Source organism: Orcinus orca, chromosome 3 (assembly GCF_937001465.1).
Source record: "Orcinus orca chromosome 3, mOrcOrc1.1, whole genome shotgun sequence".
Lineage (NCBI taxonomy): Eukaryota > Metazoa > Chordata > Mammalia > Artiodactyla > Delphinidae > Orcinus > Orcinus orca.
In genome coordinates, this window is record NC_064561.1 from 94,512,770 (window position 1) to 94,534,996 (window position 22,227).

The following is a 22,227-nucleotide window of genomic DNA, read 5'->3' on the forward strand; positions in this document are numbered from 1 at the left end:
TATTAATCAGTACTATTTGTTACGCAAACAAATAAATGATACTGTGATCTGTAACTTTCTAAATCAATTAGAATATGTGTACAACATAGTCATCAGTATTCTTGCTAACATTTTCTAAATCAAAAGCAATATATAATGACCCAGCAATCCCACTACTGGGCATATACCCTGAGAAAACCATAATTCAAAAAGAGTCATGTACCAAAATGTTCATTGCAGCTCTATTTACAATAGCCCAGAGATGGAAACAACCTAAGTGTCCATCATTGGATGAATGGATAAAGAAGATGTGGCACATATATACAATGGAATATTACTCAGCCATAAAAAGAGACGAAATTGAGCTATTTATAATGAGGTGGATAGACCTAGAGTCTGTCATACAGAGTGAAGTAAGTCAGAAAGAGAGAGACAAATACCGTATGCTAACACATATATATGGAATTTAAAAAAAAAATGTCATGAAAAACCTAGGGGTGAAACAGGAATAAAGACACAGACTTACTAGAGAATGGACTTGAGGCTATGGGGAGGGGGAAGGGTAAACGGTGACAAAGCGATAAAGAGGCATGGACATATATACACTACCAAAAGTAAGGTAGTTAGCTAGTGGGAAGCAGCCGCATAGCACAGGGAGATCAGCTCGGTGCTTTGTGACCGCCTGGAGGGGTGGGATAGGGAGGGTGGGAGGGAGGGAGACGCAAGCGGGAAGAGATATGGGAATGTATGTGTATATATAACTGATTCATTTTGTTGTGAAGCTGAAACTAACATACCATTGTAAAGCAATTATACTCCAATAAAGATGTTAAAAAAAAAAAAAAAAGCAATATATAAATCATACTGGCGGCGATAGTGTTAAAACTGTTATTCTGCAGATATTGTGTTTGTAATGTGGGATATTCTAATTCTATCATTCCCTGTATCTTTCAGAACCAAGATTCTCAACGTGGAAGAAAGAAAACCACATAGTCCTAAACCTGAATCATAAGTATTAACGTTAATTTATGTATATATAATGAAAAAGCCTAGAAACAATGGCAAATCCTGTCTCAACGAGCACCACTGGGCCCAAATTACAGTCTTGAAACACATTTACTACTAAAGAAAACCAGGACTTTTTGGAGAAACGGCTGATCTCCGGTCTAGGGTAGGGAAGGTATAAGGAGAGCCCAGAATATCTTAACAAAGTAGATAGCAAGGAAGCTATCAGAGACTAGTACGGTCATTTATAAAGGATTTAGGAGCCAACCTGAAGAGCATCCTACTGGCCAAAGTTGTGGGAATGAAGCTAACAACTGCACCAGTATTTCAGAACTAGAAGAGAAGGGGAACTAGGCTTTGGGAAGTGTCAATATTTAATGGACAAGTAGAGAATATTCCACTAGAGAAGAAAGAGACTAAGAGGCAAAGAGAAAAAAAAAAACATAGAGGATGTTATATCATGGAAACTAATGGAAAAAAATGTTTCAAGGACAGAGTGATCATCAGCAACAAATATTCTAAGAATCAAATAAGATAAGAATTGAAACACATCCAATGGATTTAGCACTTTGACACCCTTAGCTGGGGCTGTGGTACGCTGGTATATGGCTCAACTAAAATATATGAATGTGATATACAAACAAAATGTCACAGTGCTAGACATGTGATTTGTATGGCAAAACATCTCTGAGACAAGTATGATTCAATCGTGTGTGTGACACGTGTGTGTTGGGTGGGGGGAAGGGGAAGGAGTGAAAGATTTATAGAGAAAATTAGGCCAAATAAGCCAATCTGCTGAGAAAGTCTGATAAATAGCAAGACAGTAATTCATAAAAAATAAAGACCAAACTCAAGTATGGATGTTTCAACTCTGCCAAAAGTGTGAAACATTTTGAGGATACAGAGAGATACTAAACGTGCTTTTAATACATGAGAATAGTAAAATGGACCCAAAAATCTATTCCTGATAAAACCTACAGGAAGAGATAGTTCACAAGTATAAAGGTAAAAAAACTTAGGTTTGAAGAATGGAATAACTCCAATTCAGGATAAATGTATAAAGGGAAAAGTTCCTTGTGAGTACACAATTTGTCTCCGTGCGTGTGTGTGTGTGTCCTGAATATATTTCTTTAGGAAGACTACCATCCTACCAAACCGTTATTCCATCATCTCTGGACTGTCATATCACAAAAGATTGCTAATCGGTTGGTATTCCTGCCTCCAGTTTGTCTTCACTCCAATCCATTCTGCTAAAAGATGTCTAATTTACACAGTTGTGCTAGTGGCACTCTGGCTAAGAAATCTCCAGTGGCTCCCACCACCTACCAAAGACATTTCCAAGCCTTCCAGCATAGAGGTCTATTCCAAAACTTCATGTTGATGCTGCTGCTCATCTGAAAAACTTGTCATTTGCTTTATATGTGCCATTTCCTCCATCTGTCGAAATCATAGTGATCATTAAAACCCAAGATGGGGCTTCCCTGGTGGCGCAGTGGTTGAGAATCTGCCTGCCAATGCAGGGGACACGGGTTCAAGCCCTGGTCTGGGAGGATCCCACATGCCACGGAGCAACTAGGCCTATGAGCCACAGCTACTGAGCCTGCGCATCTGGAGCCTGTGCTCTGCAACAAGAGAGGCCTCAACAGTGAGAGGCCCGCGCACCGCGATGAAGAGTGGCCCCCACTTGCCACAACTAGAGAAAGCCCTCGCACAGAAATGAAGACCCAACAGAGCAAAAATAAATAAATAAATAAACTCGTACTCCCAACATCTTCAAAAAAAAAAATTGTATGTTATATTAAAAAAAAAAACACCCAAGATCAAACATATCTATTAATGGAGCGTTTCCTGTTCATCTCCTCTCTGATTACTCCCTTTTCTGGATCCTTCTATTATTTGTTCTGCCTTTTTAATGGAATTTATAAGATATAGCTTTATTTCATGTTTATCAGAATACAAAGTTTCTCTCTCCCTACTAAATTTCATATTCCTTGAAGACAGGGTAAACATCTTACTCTCATGTGTATATCTCATAATAAGCAGTAAAAAGCTTGACTCTGTACCTGATGGATAAAGCCTTATTAAAGTGAATAAATAATATGTGTATAATGAGAGAAGCTAAATTTTAAGAGGTTCCTTGGAAGTAGACATAGAGTGTACTTAGAGAACCAAAAGTATCTGACTACTCATGAATATTATCAATTCATCTTGATTCCCCAAAGTTAAATATAAACCCTTAAAGGCAGCTTGATAACCAGAGGCCCAGATAAAGATAACAGCCAGTCAGTAAGCCACCTGATGTATGGAACCATGCAATACTCATCTTTGATTCCCAATCAATGTTGCATTGGACCTGGCAGACAGTTGGACATCAATAAGTGATATTTATTTAGAAAACTGATTAATCAACTCACTCAACTATCTACTGAGCATATCAATGTTCTAGGGGTGTTCTTGGTGCTTTGGTTACAGCAGTATATAATTAGAGGCAAGATCCTTGCCTTCATGGGGCTTATATTCTCAAAGCACCTTGACAAGCAAAACAAAGAGATAAACAAGAAAATTTTCAGGTAACTATATGTAACAGAAAGGACAGTGTCCCTGGGGATCGTGATCCAGTGGGAGAGTGGTAAGAGGTGAGAGGTTAGGTGGATGAGGTAGGCAGAGTCTAAAGTCTATTGGGTTTCGAGGGTCACAGTTTGAAATTTATTTTTAGTACACTGGGAAGCAATGGGAGAGTTTTACAGATATTAGGAAGAACAATTTGGTTTAGTTTACATTTTTAAAGGCTTACTCTGTGCAAAAAATAGATATTAGAGAGGCAATAAAAACTGCTGTAAATCCAGCTGAGATGTGAGAGGCTGGCTTGGAATTGGGTTGAGACAGATAGAGAGGGCAATGGTGATGGGGTTTGGTGAAGCAGGCTAGTGCAAGAGCAATATGGCAGGAAAGAAATGGATCAGTGAACAAATGTGGCAATACAAACGAAGATAAAAGTGAAGGAATGAACCACAGTATTTCCTAAAGAGCTCAAGTTATTGATTGTCCCCAAACAGCCTTTACTGACCACTAGACTTGAGGCAGGAGATAGATGGGCCCCCGGGGCGAAAAACTGGAATTTGCTCTCTGTGGACCGATACTCCAAGACACAAAGAGCAAGACAATTGAGGGAGAAGGCTGGGCCCTGCCCAAGAAGATAAGAGACCACATATTTCTCATTCTCAAAGTCAAGAGATCTCCCCAACTACACATGAGCAGAAAAGCTCCTTGGAGGTCAAAAAGGGAGGGGGAGCCATCCCATAGTATTAAGTGATGCTAAATACGCATAGACCTCTTCGGTAGAGTCCATCTTGGCTAAGAGATGCGCGTGCACACATGGGAGGATCCTGAGATAAACCAAATACGGACTGTGAACCAGGCAAATCAAAATGACTGGCCAAAGAAACCCAGAAGAAATGCCCTATATAAGTGATTTAAACAGCCACGAAGACGTGACTCTCTCTCTCTGAGCCCACCTGTGTGTCTGTCCACACGTACTGTACTCTTTTTTCCTCCTAATAAACACATTACTTGTTTCACTACTTTCCATCTTTGTGGGAATTCTTTTTCTGCAAAGCCGAAGAGCCAGGGCCTTGTCACTGACCACTGGTCTAGTGGCTAGGATTCGGTGCTCTCACTGCCGAGACCCAACCCCAATCTTTGGCTGGGAACCGAAACCCTGCTTCAAGCCACTGCGGGCCAAGGCCACCCGAGATCAAACTCAGTACCCTGACTGAACTCCTATCTTTCCTTTATCTTCCCCAATTCACGCAAACTTTATATAAAATGTCAGGTCACAATGATAATTATGATATATGTAATATAATTTAAAAATCAGTATTGCCTTGAGATCACTAACTGTATTTATGAAATTGATTTCACATAACAGGCATGGGAAACTAAGTCAAACACCGTTTCCACCAAGTGAAAAAGAAAAATCATCTGATGTAGTCAAGAATCACTCTTGAAAGTGTACCTTCTAGAAAGATGGTGACGGTGAACTATGATCTCTTTGTGTTGTCTTACTGACTGCTACCCTTTCTTTTTAACTTATATGCCTTCTGGTTTAGTATGATTCATTTATTCTAGGAACAACCCGGCTAGGGTGCTAAATTACTATTTTCTATGCTGCAAAAAAACCTTACCCTAATGGGTACTTCCACAGGAAAGAGAAAGCAATAATACAAATCAATCAAACCAAAAATATTTGCCTGTGTGATAAATGCGTTCACCTTATAATAAATAGTCAGAAGGAAGAAAAGAGTGATAATTGCAAAGCATTTATTTTGAAGTGTTTTTTCATTTCTCCTCAAAAGGATATAATGTAAGAGGGAAATTATTCACAATTGTAGCATATTATTAGGCTAAATATATATAAATTGTATTAATAATGGTACCTGCCCTACTGCACAACCCATTTCACTGTTATTGATGGAATATGAAAAGCCACATGAAAGCAAGTTAAGTGGGTCATTATTTACCTTTTAGATTATGCTTATCCATATGACCAAGATGGACTTCAAATTGTCTGACTAAATTTTAGACAGGTTTCTTCCTGACTATAGTCTCCTGACCTCCCTTTCTTTAGAGAATTTACTTTAGAAAACTGTCATTTATAATTTTTTCCTCTGCCCCTTTGAGATATAAATCTTCTATAACCCAGGAATGTCTTTCTTTCTCCAGGACAGGGGAACTATCCCTTTGAAATGTAACCATCAAGAAAGATAGCATCCTTATTTTCCAGTCTCTGTGTGAAGGTAGGAGCCTAACTTCTGTAAGCACTGATTAGCAGATACAGATGGCCTAATCACATTGACTAATCTCCCCACTAGTGTCTTCCAGTACTTTTCCACTAGCTCAACTCAGCACTTAAAAACACTCCTGCCTTTTATTTCAGTGGAGTTGAATTCAAGCTCAACTAATACAATAATCTCTCTCCTATTACAATAATCTCTCTCCCCTATTGCAGTTGTCTTGTATAAAGTCTTCTTTGCTGGTTTAGCTGGTTGGGTGAAATTTTTCTTTAATACAACAAAGTTGCAGAAGGAAGACCTAAGTTGGGTCTTCACAGCCCATGAAGATATAGTGGTGGAGTGAGGAGCCCAGGAATCCATGGAAGGTGCTAATAAGTGGACACAAGAATGAACCTGCAGAACTAAGACTCCTAAACTGTTACACTATCAAGGATAAGGGCCTCTCTTTAATGCCTTAGGCTATATACCTTGAAAAAGGGAGATACATTGTACAAGTTTTGACTCTGGACTATGGTTAAACATGTGGGGAAAAGAAACACTTTTAAGAAGGGCACAGTGCCAGTCACTCAGATTGGTACATATTCCAGCCCCAGAGAGCTTAAGCTGGTTCACAAGAGGAGAAGGTCTGTAAGGAACGGTAAGTCATGGGATAAGGCCTTATTACTGAAGGGATAAGAGGTAAATTCTGCTTGTAATCAATGCATAAATTGGAAGAGAATGCAACACAAGGTGGGGGAGCATTCCCCCCCAACTTTTCACAGTAAATGTGGGAACCAAATAGAGTGACTCTCTCCCAATGTTAGAAGCACAAAAAAGACCTCACTATGGTGACATGAAAGGCAGTTGCCAAAGGTAGAAGATGAAATCTCAAGGATGATGAAGTGAGGAAGATGAAGACAATTATTATTGTGATTGTTTGTGACAAAGTTGTGAGTTTTAGAAGAATCAGTAAAAACTTCACCATGTATGACAATGGAACTGTATCACAGAGAATGTACAGGGGTTCATCATATGACAAGGTCTGACAAAAGGCATTCTGAGAAGAGTGACAATGCATTTAAGATGGAGGTGCCAAAAATTAAGCTGGCAGCCAATTTACATATCCAAAAATGCAGGGAGAGATCAGATTGCAAAATGTCTTAAGAACCATAATTGAGATGATCAGATTTTAATTAGAAAGATATTTCCGATTTTATAAGGAGGGTAAATGTTAAGGGGAAGAAATTAGGGATCAGGATACATGTTAGAGTACCACTGAAGTAATAGTCCAAGTGTGAAAGATTGAGGGCTTCAACAAAGCAGTGGCAGTAGAGATATAGAGAAGTTTCTGGACTTGAAGGATCTTCAGGGTTGGGAAGTTAGAGAGTGAACTGAGAGATAATAAGGAGTGAACAGAGCCAAGGAAGAGACTGAGATTAATCACATGGGAGCTTGGAAGTGTAAAAGCAGGAATATAGGGAGAGAAATGGGAATCTTTTGAGGGAGATAAAATATTCAGATTGGAAAATCAGGCCTACAGTTCAGAAGAGAGTTGGGTGCTATAGATACATATTCAAGACAAGAATACTGAGTTATAACCAAAAATGTTGGCACATACAAGATCACTGAGCAAGAGCTGTAGAGGAAGATAAGAAGGTTGAGGGTGTAGCTTGGGGGAAGCCTACACTTCAGGAATAGACCAAGAAATAAACAACAATGAAGAAGGGAGAGAAGGGCCAGTGAGGTATGAAGGAGATTTTACCAGAAGACATGGTACAAGTGGAACCAAAGGAAAATGTTTCCAAAAGTTTTGATGATCAAAGCCATCAAATGCCAGAAAGAAGTCAATGAATATAAAGACAAAAATCCTGTTGAACTTGGCTAATAAAAGGAGACCTTAGTGTTTTAGTTTTAGGACAGAATCAAGATTGATCTAGATAGAGAATGGGAGACCAAGATGAGGAGAAAACAAGTGGACTGACTTCTCCTTCAAGAATGTTAGCCATAAAAGGAAAAAGAGATACACTTATTTTGTCCTTTAAAAATCTTTTCAGCTATTATTTATGATGATATCAAAAGAATTTTTTTTAAAACCTCTGCAATTATTAGTTTATTAGTATCATCCAGGACTCAGATGTTCAGTATTCCTCCTGAAATTACATAAAACAAATGCAAATGGAAAGAATCCAAGTCAAAATTATATAACAAAACAGCACTCCATCACAAAAGCATGTAAAATTACAAGAACACTATTTTAAAACACTGGCACTTTAAGAGAACGATAATCTCAAAAACCACAAAATTGCCAAATTGTTCCCTAAACTGTTAAGCAGATAAACATATGACCCTGATGAATGAGCTTGAGTTTTGTAAAGAAAAATCAAATTCAAATAAATCAGGTAATTCACACTGAAAGACAAAGTTTGTCTTCTTCCCTCATGTCTATTTCATTTATAAAGGGGCAAACCATAATATAGGAAAATATACCTGATTTAAAATGTGGTATACAATTTTAAAAGTTGGCCCAATTAATTAAAAATACCTTTAATGGAGGATCTCAAGTTTCCTAAACAATCCATATTTAGATAAATAGGAGAAGACATTTACAGCCAGCACTTTTTCTCCAGAGCCTTTTTGGGACTAATATTAACAACAACAAAAAAACGTAATATGGCAGTCTTGTATTTCAAGCTCACGCTTTTGGGGATACATTCTCAGTCTTAAACGTGGGAACTGCAAATATAACTGCCATTACATGGTAATGGGAGTTAAAGGATGTAGAGTCCTCATGTAAAGATTAGAACATACTCTTCTATTAGTCCTTCAAGGACAGACTTTCAAAATGTTTGATTCTAATAATCCCATGCTGTGAGTAGATTGGTTACTCTTCACTTTGTAAATGAACCTGGGCTATGTGAAATGTGATATCAACCGATAAAGATTTGAGTTTCAGTTACGGATGAAAACTGTCTCAATTAAACTTTTATTACCCTCATCATGAGTATGCAGGGTATGTACACAAAAGCTTTTTATCAGCTAACTATACGAAAGATAAACACTGTAATAATTCGTGTGATCCAAAATGGGCAAAAGACTAGCTTCCCCTTAAGAAGAAAATTTTCAGACCTATGAAAAGGACAACAATACTAATAAAAAAAATTGTATTTACTTAGAAGCATTCAGAATGTCAACAAAACAGCTGCAACTTCTTTCTTTTTTTTTGCAATTACAGAGTAGTATTCAGTTAACAGAACAATTATTTCGTATAAGCTGCATCAGAGACAACTGAAGATGAAAAAACTACCATCCCCATATATAACTAATTTGTGCTGTGCACCAACAAGAACCTGCTTTAAATTTCCATGCCAATTTACAACCCCCATACTGTACCAGGCAAGGTTAGTGGCTACTGAAAATACCACCAGGACAGGGCTATCTAAAGACACATTTGGTAGTGTGTTAACTATACAAAAAAAGACACTGCACAGTTTAAAAACAAAATCTTACATAGCCTTACATTTCAATTTTTTTCTTTAAAAGGAGTGAGTTGTGTACAGGGGGGTTAAATGCTTTATAGACAAGAAAAAAAAAACTGCTGGAACCAACTTATTCATCATCATCATCATCTTCCTCCTCTTCCTTCTTTTTCTTGCTTTTTTCAGCCTTGACGACTCCCTTTTTTGCTGCATCAGGCTTCCCTTTAGCTCGGTATGCAGCAATATCCTTTTCGTACTTTTCCTTCAGCTTAGCAGCCGTCTTCTCCTAAGGCTGCTTGTCACCTGCAGCAGTGTTATTCCACATCTCTCCCAGTTTCTTGGCAACATCACCAATGGATAGGCCAGGATGTTCTCCTTTGACTTTTGGACGATACTCAGAACAAAACAAGAAAAAGGCCGAAGGAGGTCTCTTGGGTGCATTGGGATTCTTGAACTTCTTTTTTGTTTCCCCTTTAGGAGGGATATAAGTTTTCATTTCTCTTTCATAACGGGCGTTGTTCGCCTTTGCCATGTCTTCAAACTTTCCTTTCTCTTTAGCAGACATGGTCTTCCACCTCTCTGAGAACTTCTTAGAAAACTCTGAGAAGTTGACGGAAGCATCTGGGTGCTTCTTCTTGTGCTCCTCCCAGCAAGTTTGCACAAAGAATGCATATGATGACATTTTGCCTCTCGGCTTCTTAGGATCTCCTTTGCCCATGCTTAATTATTTTTCCTCTGCGAGGCACAGAGTCGCTCAGTGCCCGTCCGGCTCTCACTTGCCCCGGCGCTGTCTCTATGGAGCTCAATGTACTGCAATGGCTGTGAGAGCGGGAGCCAGACCAAAAGAATTTATAGACAATGTACAAGGGCATATAATTGATATGTTCTTGCAAAATGGCTTATAAATTGAGTTACTTTCTCCTTAATTCATCTAAAGTTTTCAGGAGTACTTTGTCACTTTTGATCGATCTTAAATTGGCATTGCTTCCTAACACATCAGTTTTATATTTTTCTATTTCCAGATCTGTCAATTTGTTAATGATCTATAAAAACTCACTTTCACACCCTAAAGGAGTTCACTCTTACATGAATGTCACAGGAAATACTTTGATAACATGAAGCTCTCTTGAAATACTTTTTTTGTGTGTGTGTGGTACGCGGGCCTCTCACTGTTGTGGCCTCTCCCGTTGCGGAGCACAGGCTCCGGACGCGCAGGCTCAGCGGCCATGGCTCACAGGCCCAGCCGCTCTGCGGCATGTGGGATCCTCCCGGACCGGGGCATGAACCCGTGTCCCCTGCATCGGCAGGCGGACTCTCAACCACTGCGCCATCAGGGAAGCCCTGAAATACTTTTAATTAGTTTTATACAGTGGAAATTTTGTGAATCACATTTTCTTAATGGAAATCAGAACAATTAGGAGATTACACATATGGCTATGGTATTTAAAAAATTACAACATCTTCTAATCACTTGGAGCAATGCATGTGGGTCACTGTAATGACCTGGTGAAGAGAATTCAGGGCAGTATACCTTTACCTATCCTCCAGAGACCACAGATCCCTGTTACTTCCAATGGATTGTCAGAAACCTGCCCATTTCTCCTTCAGTATTCTTCCCATGGATACCATGAGTACAGTAAGAACATCCTATTGGGTATGTAGGTCAAAATCACTTTTTCTTTCTTTTCTATACTTCAAATCAAATTACACTAAGAGAATCCATTAGTTGCTGCAATTTTTCCCTGGACTGCACTCAGTTTTAAAAGAATAATTAGTCAGTATCAAAATATATATGGCTATATATGGGGTATGTGTGTGTGTTTGTTCTAAAGATGAGAAAACTTACTTTAAAACGAATCATTTTGTCTTTACACTATTAGCTTTAAAATTACTTGGTTCCTGCAATACTGCAGATTCCAATCCATTACCCACATATCCAAAAATACACTGGAGGAGGTTGGTATTTTAAGTGGTGTAAAACAGTGTTGTGGTAACTAGGAAATGAGCTTTTAATTAGAACACCATCAGAGACTCCAAATGATCATAAGATGATGATGCAATGAATCTATAAATGCAAAGCTTCTGAGACTACAAAGATAAATAATGGGGACTTTACAAATACAGCTTGGGCTCTGGGGATGCAAACACACAATTCAGCTCTTGTTTTCATTCCCAAGACAGGCTGAGCTAAGGTGCTGTACAAATTGTTACTCTAAAAGCGGGCAATAGAGATCTTAGGGAACTTTAGATAATGGCTTTTTAAAGGCTCTGCTGCATTTACTCAAAACTCTGACCTAGCTGAAGTTGTTGGCAAAGATAAGCAGTTTGGTAAACTCTACCAAGAGATATGCAGAAAATTAGAAAATCAGCTTACTCCACACAAGAATAAACTTGCTGGGCATGAGTCCAAGATTACCCATTTAGATTATAATAAAGACTGCTGCGAATATTTTCTCTTTGTAAGGAGAAATAGAATTCCTTAGTACTTGGAAAGAAGTTTTCTTCCCACAGCTCACCAAGTGAGTAGATCCAATGCAGGTAATGAGGGCATGGGATGGGCAGACCAAAGTTATTTGTAAGACACAGGAACCAGGCCCCCTGGCCATCAAGAACAGCTCAGATAACATTCAACTATGCTATTAGACCATCAATAAATTCAGTCAGAAATGTACTTCAGTCACACCAGGGAATTCCAGTAATCAGCCCCAATTTAGAAGATACAAAAAACTGCTCTATATTTTTTTTCAAAGTTCTAAGTAAAGGTTGGACAAAGGTCAGCTTTAGGAACATTGAGACTTCATTGGATTCTTTTGCAGTCACTGAGCTCACTGCAGTGCTATTGACACATGGTGCTTCAGGTTTCCCCCCAGCACCTGATGTGGGCCCCATCAAGGTCAACACAAGTAATTACGCAGGGTATGGAAATAAGCCCCCAAGAACCAGAACCCCAGAGAAAACCAGGGAATTGAGACCAGTACCTTCATTACTCATAATTAGCTTTATTTTTACCACCATCACCCAAAGAATTGTAGATGCCAATGTTGATGCAATGCTGAGGTATTAGCAGTGATAATCCCTTGCCCTGTAGATGCTGGCGATCATAGGTGATAAAGAGTAGATGGGATGAGCAGATGTATTTATGAGAAGGGATTTCTGAATCCTGAGAGAAACTGACCTCTTAGTCCCTCAGTTTCTCTCTTAAAATGTTAATTCTACATATCTCACATGAACATCATCTCTGCCACACTTTAAAATTTGTATTTTGATGTTAATATCAGTTCATGTCATCACAGAGTGAGAAGGAGTTAAATGAGGCTGACAGGTCTATTCCCTGTGTTTTATCAAGGGTGTCAACCCTGCTCACAATCTAGAAAAGGATTCTGAGCAGACCTGGGATCATCTTACAGCCCACACTGCAATGGTCACATTGCAGCAATCTGCCTCCTGGAGGGTCTGCCCACAATGACCTCCTTTTGGGTCTCACATGCTCCCCACCCTAATCCCCATTTTCCGTCAGCTTCTCTTTTTGTGTCAAACTCATAAAATGAGTTAATAGGATGCAGCAACATATCTAGTTATATCCCAGGAGGCAGAACTAAAGCACTTGCCCTCAACTTCCAAAACAGACCTTTGACTATGTTTGAGAACAAAATTGGAGTCCCTTCCATCTCTATATGCAGCAATAATCTACAGGAAGATCATTTATTCTGGGCTTCTATTTTTCATCAGCCAGAGTCAATGTTCTGATCTTAAACTGACAGTTTTACCAGAGTTCTATATCTGAGCACCATAAGACTTCTGAAATGCTTTCTAGGTGAAAAGAAAATATTTATATATAACATAACAAGCAATTCATTATTTAAATAACTGAAATTTATTTGGAAATTATTCAAATAATGAATTGACCTGTCATTATGTAGCTTAATGGAGTTGATGATGACAAAAGCCTTGTCTGAGATGAAGAAATATCAGTGTGCATATAGGAATATAAAATTAGAAAATTAAAGTGGCCATTTCTGGCACACTTATTTTTTAAAAATAAAAAAATGTATAAAATCTCAATAGCTTCTTAATAGCTAAAGCTTTTTTTTTTTTTTTTTTTTTTTTTTGCGGTACGCAGGCCTCTCACTGCTGTGGCCTCTCCCGTTGCGAAGCACAGGCTCCGGACGCGCAGGCTCAGCAGCCATGGCTCACGGGCCCAGCCACCCTGCGGAATGTGGGATCTTCCCGGACCGGGGCACGAAGCCGTGTCCCCTGCATCGGCAGGCAGACTCTCAACCACTGCGCCACCAGGGAAGCCCAATAGCTAAATCTTTTCAATCGTCCATAAAATTAAATAAATACTATCAAGATCTAAAATCTAACTATCAAGATCATTGTAGTTAAGCGTTTTAGCAAATGTGCCATGTTCATTTCTGTTCTTTTTCTTTTTCTAAACTATCATGTTTCACTCTCATCAACACTGAAGTTGTTGACTATTTTGATATGGCATTGCGTTCCCCTTTTCTGCTTCTTTTTGATGAATAGTAAACAATGGAACATAAAACATTATTGGAGTTCTCTAGGTGACAGGACTGAGAAAAGCAAATGCTGACCATCTGTTGAGGCAGAACAGCCCGGCCCTGTCCGGAATTGAAAGTGACTCTCCTCCCAGGCTTCTAGGGCAAGCGGGCAGGCAGCACCTGCGGTTGGTTGGGGATATCTGCTCAAAAAAGGTGCATGAGCACATGGCTCCAAGGCTGTTCCATATGCAGCTGCCAGAACCCAAAGGTGCTTTTGGAGGAAGATGAAAGGCAGGAGTGGTGGTGCAGAAGAGGCACAATGAAGTATCACCCATGCAGAAATGAGTGTCCACCTCCACATCAGAGACTAAGACATTACCAGCGTGAATGTGTGTTGCTATAAACTAGTTATTTAATCAGCAAAGGCCAAATGACAAAGAAATAAGTCTCTGTAGACAAGGAAACAGGCTTAACAAAAATTAGAAAGCTAATAAAATGCAAATACAACTTACAGCCTTATATCTCTTTATACATTGTCTATGCAGAGCTCTCACAAATACAGGTAGCATCATTTGCTATTGCTAAGTAGTTATCAGACTGGTGAAAATTTGTAGACTACTGGAATTATTTTTCTAGTTCATGCAATGCTACATTACTAACTATCATTATGTTAGGGGAAAGTTCCTTATCCAGTCCTTATTTTGAAAATCAGTAGAATCAAAGGTAAAAGAATTTCTCCAGAAAAAACAAACAAACCTGTAGCAAGTCACAAAATATTTAGTCAAAGTTTTTCTAGCAAGTTCTTTTTATAAGCATCACATCACAATTAACTTACTATTGCAACATTATTATTTTTTAGGTACTAGCCTATTGCTAAGTATTATGTATACATTCTTATTGAGACCTATAAGTAAGGCTCATAGAATTTTGTTACACTAACCATTAGTGTAACCATTAGTAACCACAGTTCCCCAAAACTGTTTTCAATTTAAAGTGGTTAAATGGAGAGCTCCAGGGAAAATATATAAGAAACTGCTGGTCTTGAATATATCATGAAGGCCTAAATAAGGAAGTAGTCTTATTTGTGTTCTTCCACACTTACCCATACTAAACAAAAATATGTAAGAAGACACTTACTCTTTCTGGCTTTACAATATGCCATACTATTTACAGCTTGAGCCCTATATCTCTATGTACAGATGGTACTTCAGCAGCCAACGATCAGAGTCCCCACATGAATCAACTGAAGAAGCCAATACGAATGACGTTGACAAAGTTTAAAATACACCTCCAAATAGATCCATTCTTGGAAAGTGTGTGACTACAGACTTGGGGAGTAATTCCCAGAGTTGTCATGAATATGATGGTTCCCTGGCATTCTACAATGATGACTATGCCTTGGCATCCCATAACTCTCTGCCCTAGCCCAGATGCTTTCTGTTATGCTAACATGAATCAAGAAGTAATACAAGCATAAAGAAAAAGAAAATGTACATATATGCAAGAGTTTGGACTCATAATTATTCCCTGCTCTCTCCCATCAAATCTGAGTTCATTAATGGCAAGGAGACATGAACAGTGAAGACCTGGTGAACCCCAAACTCACTGCCACAAAGTCATATACTTACACCACACAAAATGAACTAGAAAAGTATGAGCTGCCTCAATGTACGTCTGTACCAGGAAGCCTTCACTGATGAACACATATTGAATTTTCCCTTCCATCACAGCTACGTATCACATTCTTACTTATTTAGATTTGATATTTAGAAGCATTTAAAGGGAAGGACAGACTAGGCAGAAAGGACAAAAATTAAAAGCAAATGGAGAATTAAAGAAAAGCACAGACACCAAAAAAATCACAGAAAGAAATAAAAGCACTCTCAGATTGAATCCTCATAGCTGTATTATTTATTTTAAAAAGAAGCTAAATGAAGAGACGGCTGTAATTAATCAGCCCTGCCTTCCTTCTAGACTAGTGATGCAGTGGGCATGGCAAACACACTGAATGTGTCTTGTTAGGTAGTTCCTCTCTGTTATGGTCTTGGAGGTTTTTTTTGTTTTTGTTTTTAAATTACTACCAGTGCACTTGTACATTTCCAAGATCAACTTGGACACCCAAGCAGACAATACCTTTGCTGGACTAAATGACCCTGGAGAAAGAATTCAAAAAAGACGCCTATTCCTCTGGAATGAAATGGCTTGGCCAGTGCAGAATGGACTGGATGTCACTTTTTTGGTCAAAAGCCTTTATGCAGTGTACAAAAGATTGCTGAAGAGTAAAATATAAGCGATTATTAACAACGCAAGAACCTTTCTTCTGGTAATAGAACCTCAGGAAAGTGCAGCTAAGAGAAGTGCAAAGTATAAAATGCAGCTACCCACATTATACTTCTTAAAGATATAGAAATGTCCACCACTCTAGAAGCTCAAGTTTTATCTAAGTTCAGTAGGCAACAGCAAAGAATGTCTAAGAATTTACAAAGCAAAGGCAGTTGTCGGGCTGACAAAAGTCACACTTCACTGAGGGGTGGGAAGTGCTAAACAAAGAGGATGAAAAATATGCGAAAGCTCAAGGAAAGGGCTCAGTATTGCCTGGCACAGGAGTCAAAGGTCAACGTGGAAGATAAATGGTAGTGGTGATTGGGAATGGAAAACTGAAAGAAAAATGAAGAGAGAGATGGTAAAATGGGATCCAGGTAAGCATAGAAAGTATGAAGAATGAAGCAGATATGAGGAAAAAGAAGTGAATGTTGAAGGGATGGAGACACTATATGAAGAAGCAGCAGTATACTGGGAAATGGCATTGAGCCTTCAGTTATGCGTGCATCATTCTAGAAATAAAGTCAGCACGTAATGAGCCCATAGGCTCTGATAACGGATAACAAAAAATAATATGGGTTATCAGCTAAAAGTCACCAATTTTGGTCTTCTGATACTACTTTGAGGCCATTATCAGAAACAAAACTGATTTTTAAGAAAAGCCTGTATAGAATATCTTCTTTCTTTAAAGAAGTGCATCATGCCTTTAATCAGGTAGGACCAGCCCAAAGGACTCTCTCCCCGAGCTCTTCACAGTTCCCTGATGGTACAGTCACACCGTACCTCTGAAATGTGAAAGCACTCTGAATTGCCTGTGTCAGGTTCTGAATATCCAATTGGTGTGCTTGGCCAATCTGCTCATAATTTCATTTCATTATTATCTTAGATATTTTGTCTGGGACCTAGTAAATTCGACAGGGAATTCACTTCAGAAGAGGCAATGTGATAGTTTTAAGAAGTATAAGCTTTGGAGTCAGACAGATAACCAGACCATCCTGCGCCATGGCGCTTACTGCCAGTGTGACCTGGCAGGTTATTGCTTTCCCCAGGCCTCAGTTTCCGTGGGTTAATAATGCCCACCTGGCAGGTTATTGTGAGAGTTGAGGACAATAAAGATAACATGCCCAGCTCATAGTACATACCTGTTAAAGGTCAGCTGCTATTGCTGTATGTGATTTTGTCCACTCAATGAAAGAACACATTAAATATGTTTTTATATTTTATATAAAAGCATATTAAAATCAATCAACAATAAATATATTTGTAAATTTATAAAACATTAACCTTAACCCTAAAACAAAGTAACTGTTTGGGGAGATAAATAATTAGATGAAAACAATTATACACATATACAAATACAAAAAGAACTGAATATAACGTGAATAGTGATCATTTCTGAGTAATGGGATTAAAACTAATTTTTATTGTATGCCTTTTGTTTATCTATCATTTCCAAAATTTTTACACTCAAAACAAATTTATGCTATAATTATTTAGATATTTAATACATTTAAACATATTAATTTGTAATAAATATAGATACCTTTATATATATTATATATAAATATGGTAATATTTAGGCTATTCACTTTATAATCTGGGAAAAAAGGTTTTAAAGCCAGCTTTTTTTCAGTTTTCAGGTTATTGTCTCAAACAGAACAGGCAATTTCAGGACTGTCTCTGTCCTCAAGAAGAAGAAACCTTTTAGGGGGCTTCCCTGGTGGCGCAGTGGTTGAGAGTCCTCCTGCCAATTCAGGGGACACGAGTTCGTGCCCTGGTCCGGGAAGATCCCACATGCCGCGGAGCGGCTGGGCCCGTGAGCCATGGCCGCTGAGCCTGCGCGTCCGGAGCCTGTGTTCCGCAATGAGAGAGGCCACAACAGAAGAAGAAACCTTTTAAGTTTTACAAGGTTGGGCTTTACCCCAACTTCTAGACTGATGGCAGCTTTAAAGCCTCTTTTCCTTCATGACAGTGACGAAATGAACAGGAAATTAATATGGCCACTTTTTCATACCTACACACACAAACTGGCTTTTAAGTATTCTGGTTGAATTCAATCAAACGTGCTATTTTAAAACAATAGTTTCTTCAGATTCAACTAGTACCTTTCTAATAATATCAGACTTTAAATTTTGATTTGTTTTCCAAAAATATGTTTACTTGTTCACAACATCCATGCAGACAGATTAGAGTGGCCCTCATACAGTAAGCAGCTCAGAGGATTTGGCAGGGATCCAAGATACAGCTCGCATGCACAGGGACATGCAGGTGACAATCACATCTGCCTTTTATGCTCCACTGCCTTTCAGGCAAATGGATCTACCCACAACATGATTTGATTACTGGTCATAGTCTTTGGCCAGGACTTTAAGCCACATCCAGACTCTAAAACATCTCTAGACCATGTGATATTCCTGACAGGTTAAAGGAGAGCAAATCTCAGCTCTGTTTGATCTAATAATTTGTCATCACAATAAGAATGGATTTAAGCAGAGTTAAGAGAAAATATTTTTCTCTTCTAAGAGTCAGGCACAACATATACCAAGCACCACTGAGAGTAAAGCAACATTCTGGATATTGTGAGAGGATAGTAAAGCAAAACAAAAACAGAAACACTTTCAGGGCCTTAACCTGTCCTGTTCTTTTCTTTCACTTGTTTTCTATGGATTTAAATAATCTCTTAAGTGGAACAAAGTTATAGCCTGTCACATTAAAAAGTAAAAGTAATAAAATGAGACACTGTGTCCAGGACATAGAACCTGCTTCATCGTACTGAATGGTTCCCCACAGTGAGAAAATCTCCAAAGGTCAGCAAACAGTTTAAAGCTATTGCAATTTAATATCTGCCAAGGGAAAGTGATGGCTCTGAGCAAATATAAAGATCATTAACCCAAGACTTAATGACCATTCATTTATCTAAAAATATTTCTCAGTCAACATTATTGAATTTCCACTTTGTGAAAACACAAAGTGTGATCCCAAAGGGACTTATAATTTAACAGAGAAAGAGGAGCACATACAAATACATTTAAAAACACAAACAACAGAAACATACAGACAAATAAAATTGCCCATAGTTACAGTAAAACCCTTTTTCTCAGTCATAATTTAATCCAGTGTTTCCCAAAATGTATTCACTAGTACAGTGAGAGTCTTCAGGGGAACAAAAAAATGTCCCTGATCAAATAAGTTTGAGAAATAGTTCAAAACCACAATGTCCTTGAGCACATTAAAGAATGAAAAGTCCTAGAGCAACGTTTAATATAACATTTCTCAAATTTGTTTAAACACAGAACCCTTCTTTGACCTTACAATTATTAACATCTGTGATGGTTAGTTTTATGTGTCAACTTCATTAGGCTATAGTAGCCTGTTATTCAATTAAACACCAGTCTTGATGTTTCTGTGAAGGTATTTTGTAGATATCATTAACGTCTATAATTAGGTGACATTAAAGTATATGAGGTTACCTTCAATAATGTGGGTGGGCTTCATCCAACCAGTTGAAAGCCCTTGAGAACAAAACTGAGGTTTCCCTGAGAAAGAAGATATTCCACCTCAAGACTACAGCATCAGCTCCTGCCCAAGAGTTTCTAGTCTGCCTTCCTGCCCTACAAACTTTGGGCTTGCCAGCCTCCACATCACATAAGCCAATTCCTTGAAATAAATAAATAATATATAAATGAGTATTTATTTATATTTTATAATATTTAAAATATTACTTAAAATAAATAATCTTTAAATAAATGTGCATTTGTGTGCATGTGTGTATTAACTACTGGTTCTGTTTCTCTGGCAGAACTCTGATGAAACATCCCAAGGAACTAATGTTTTACATAACTTTCTTTAGGGTGCGCAATAAAGTCCCATCTTCTGCCTCAGTAAAATCGTATCTTCTACAGCATAACTGCAATCAGATACCAGGAGCCGTATGCCTGAACCCCACTTAATTTAAGGGACACAATAAATATTGTTAGCTGCTTCTCAGCATCTTTCCTACCATCACCTACCTCCACCTCCAAGTTGGAAATGCCAGAGTCCTAAAAGTAGACCCTGACTAACACTAATCAAAAACTGTAATCTCTTCCCCTTTGTCTCCATGACTTGTTCAAGTATGATGGTAATACAGGCTTAAGTCAATTAATGCACTGATGCTCCTCAACCACGTTGACTGATTCTGCTTTATTAAGTGGTACAAGGAAGTGAAGATCCTTACTGTCCTGGATGATGATGGTTGGTTGCCAACATCAGGACTGAAACTGCTGCATTTTGCTACCATGAGGAAAGCTGGCATGAAGACAAGCCAACAAACTTAGGAGGGCAATGCTGAAAGAAATGAAGAAAAATAAATGTGTTCCAAGTCAAACCACATGTAAAACCTGAACAACCTCTGGACTTTACTTATTTGAGCCAATTAATCCATTTCGTTGTTTAACATAATCTGAGTTGGGTTTCTTTTGGCACTTCGATATATGCTTGTTGAATTGCGCCTGCATATAACAGTATCCTAACTAATTAAAGGGAGTACAGAAGAGGTAAAAACTGAGTATATAAGAATATAAAAATCTCTGTTTAAGGATGAATGGACTGGGCAGGGCAGCAGAAAAGGGAAAAAAGTTTGCTAAATGATTAGGCCAATACAAGCTTCATGCTACCCAAATGTTCTGAGCAGATGTAAGAATATATATGTCTGGGTAAACCTCAAACATCAAGGCTGCTTAAACAGCTTTGAAAATTTGATGAAAGCTATGGCCACTTTCCTCAGAAAAATGATTACACACGCAATATTTTGCTTTCAATTTCAGGAGTTTCATATAGTCCTAAAACATAGGCATAGAGGTCTACGGATTAAAGTTAGGAATCCCTGCTCTACATGGTGGCAGGAAAAACTGCCAACATTGATTCTTGTTATAAATAGATATTGAAGAATAGAACTAAAAATGTGCTTTGGCTGAACACAGGTTGTGAGAACCATTGTGAGAACCATTTGCTCCTGGGACCTGTGAGTACCATTTGTTCTGGGACTGATAACACTGTTCACATGATTATGAACACCCAATAGAGTTTTATGGTAAGTTTTATTTACATCAGTAAACTTTGTCTATGAATGCTCAGCATTCCATGGCATGCAGAGCATGGTTATCTTATCACTTTTAAAAAGGTAAGGGAAAATTTATCAGCACACTGACAGGCAGTTAAGAGGTTTAAAAAGTGAGATCAGAGAATCAATTTGGGAGGTGGAAGTCTAGTGGAACTCACCTGTCACTTTTTAATGGAATTATGAGGATAAAAACCAGATTGAAGGGGCCAAAGTAGAAGTTATTTGAGAGAAATTTAAAAATGGCTGTGCTGACTCACGTCAGGGAAGGCATACTAAGAAAGGAAGACGAGATATAGCATTAAATATTATTAGTGTTGCATTCTTCAGCACAGGCTTAGATATAGGCATGGGAACAAAATAAGACATTGTTGCAATTTTCCCTGTTGTAGATAATGAAAATTTCTGTCATTTCTATCAACAATAAATAAAAATAGTTTTTCTTAGTTAAAGGAATTCAAACCTAACTTGACAGCCTATCACTGTAGTCAGCAAAACTACTGGGGTTAGGAAGAAAAAACAAGAATATTTATTTAATGCAAATCAGATGCTGGCAGCATTAATTGAAATTAAGAATAAATATCCAATATATTTCTGTTATAAATGACTTTTGGAATCAGTAGCATCCCCAGCTATAAGAAAATAGCCTTCGTCTCATGACATGTGCAGGCACCATAACAATACCTCCATGTAATTTTTCCAGTTCCTAAGTAGTGCTAAATATTGGAGTAATATATTAATTCATCTGCTCAAACATTCAATTTTCCTGGACTCAGGAAGAACAAAGAAAGCCTATTTATTTATATTATAGTTTAACATAGGTAGCCGTTTTAAAGTGGATGGGGCACTTACATATTTGACTAGTTTCTTTTTTTTTTAACATCTTTATTGGAGTATAATTGCTTTACAATGGTGTGTTAGTTTCTGCTTTATAACAAAGTGAATCAGTTATACATATACATATGTTCCCATATTGACTAGTTTCTTAATGAGTTGTATAAGAATGAGAATTTCAGCCCCCAAAGACCAACAGGAACAGACTGCACTCTGACATGCATGCTAAGACTCTTAAA

General features: G+C 38.2%; 2 protein-coding genes across 2 annotated transcripts in view; both read right to left on the bottom strand.

Moving 5' to 3' along the window:
- The window catches only part of CAMK4 (calcium/calmodulin dependent protein kinase IV), a 214,553-nt gene that overhangs the window by 173,854 nt on the left and 18,472 nt on the right, over nt 1-22,227 (bottom strand). The window lies entirely within an intron of this gene.
- On the bottom strand, nt 7,838-10,084 carry LOC101273940 (high mobility group protein B1-like). The gene is given in 1 exon segment (XM_049707511.1): nt 7,838-10,084. A coding segment is annotated over 1 exon segment (588 nt). The 5' UTR covers nt 9,951-10,084; the 3' UTR covers nt 7,838-9,362.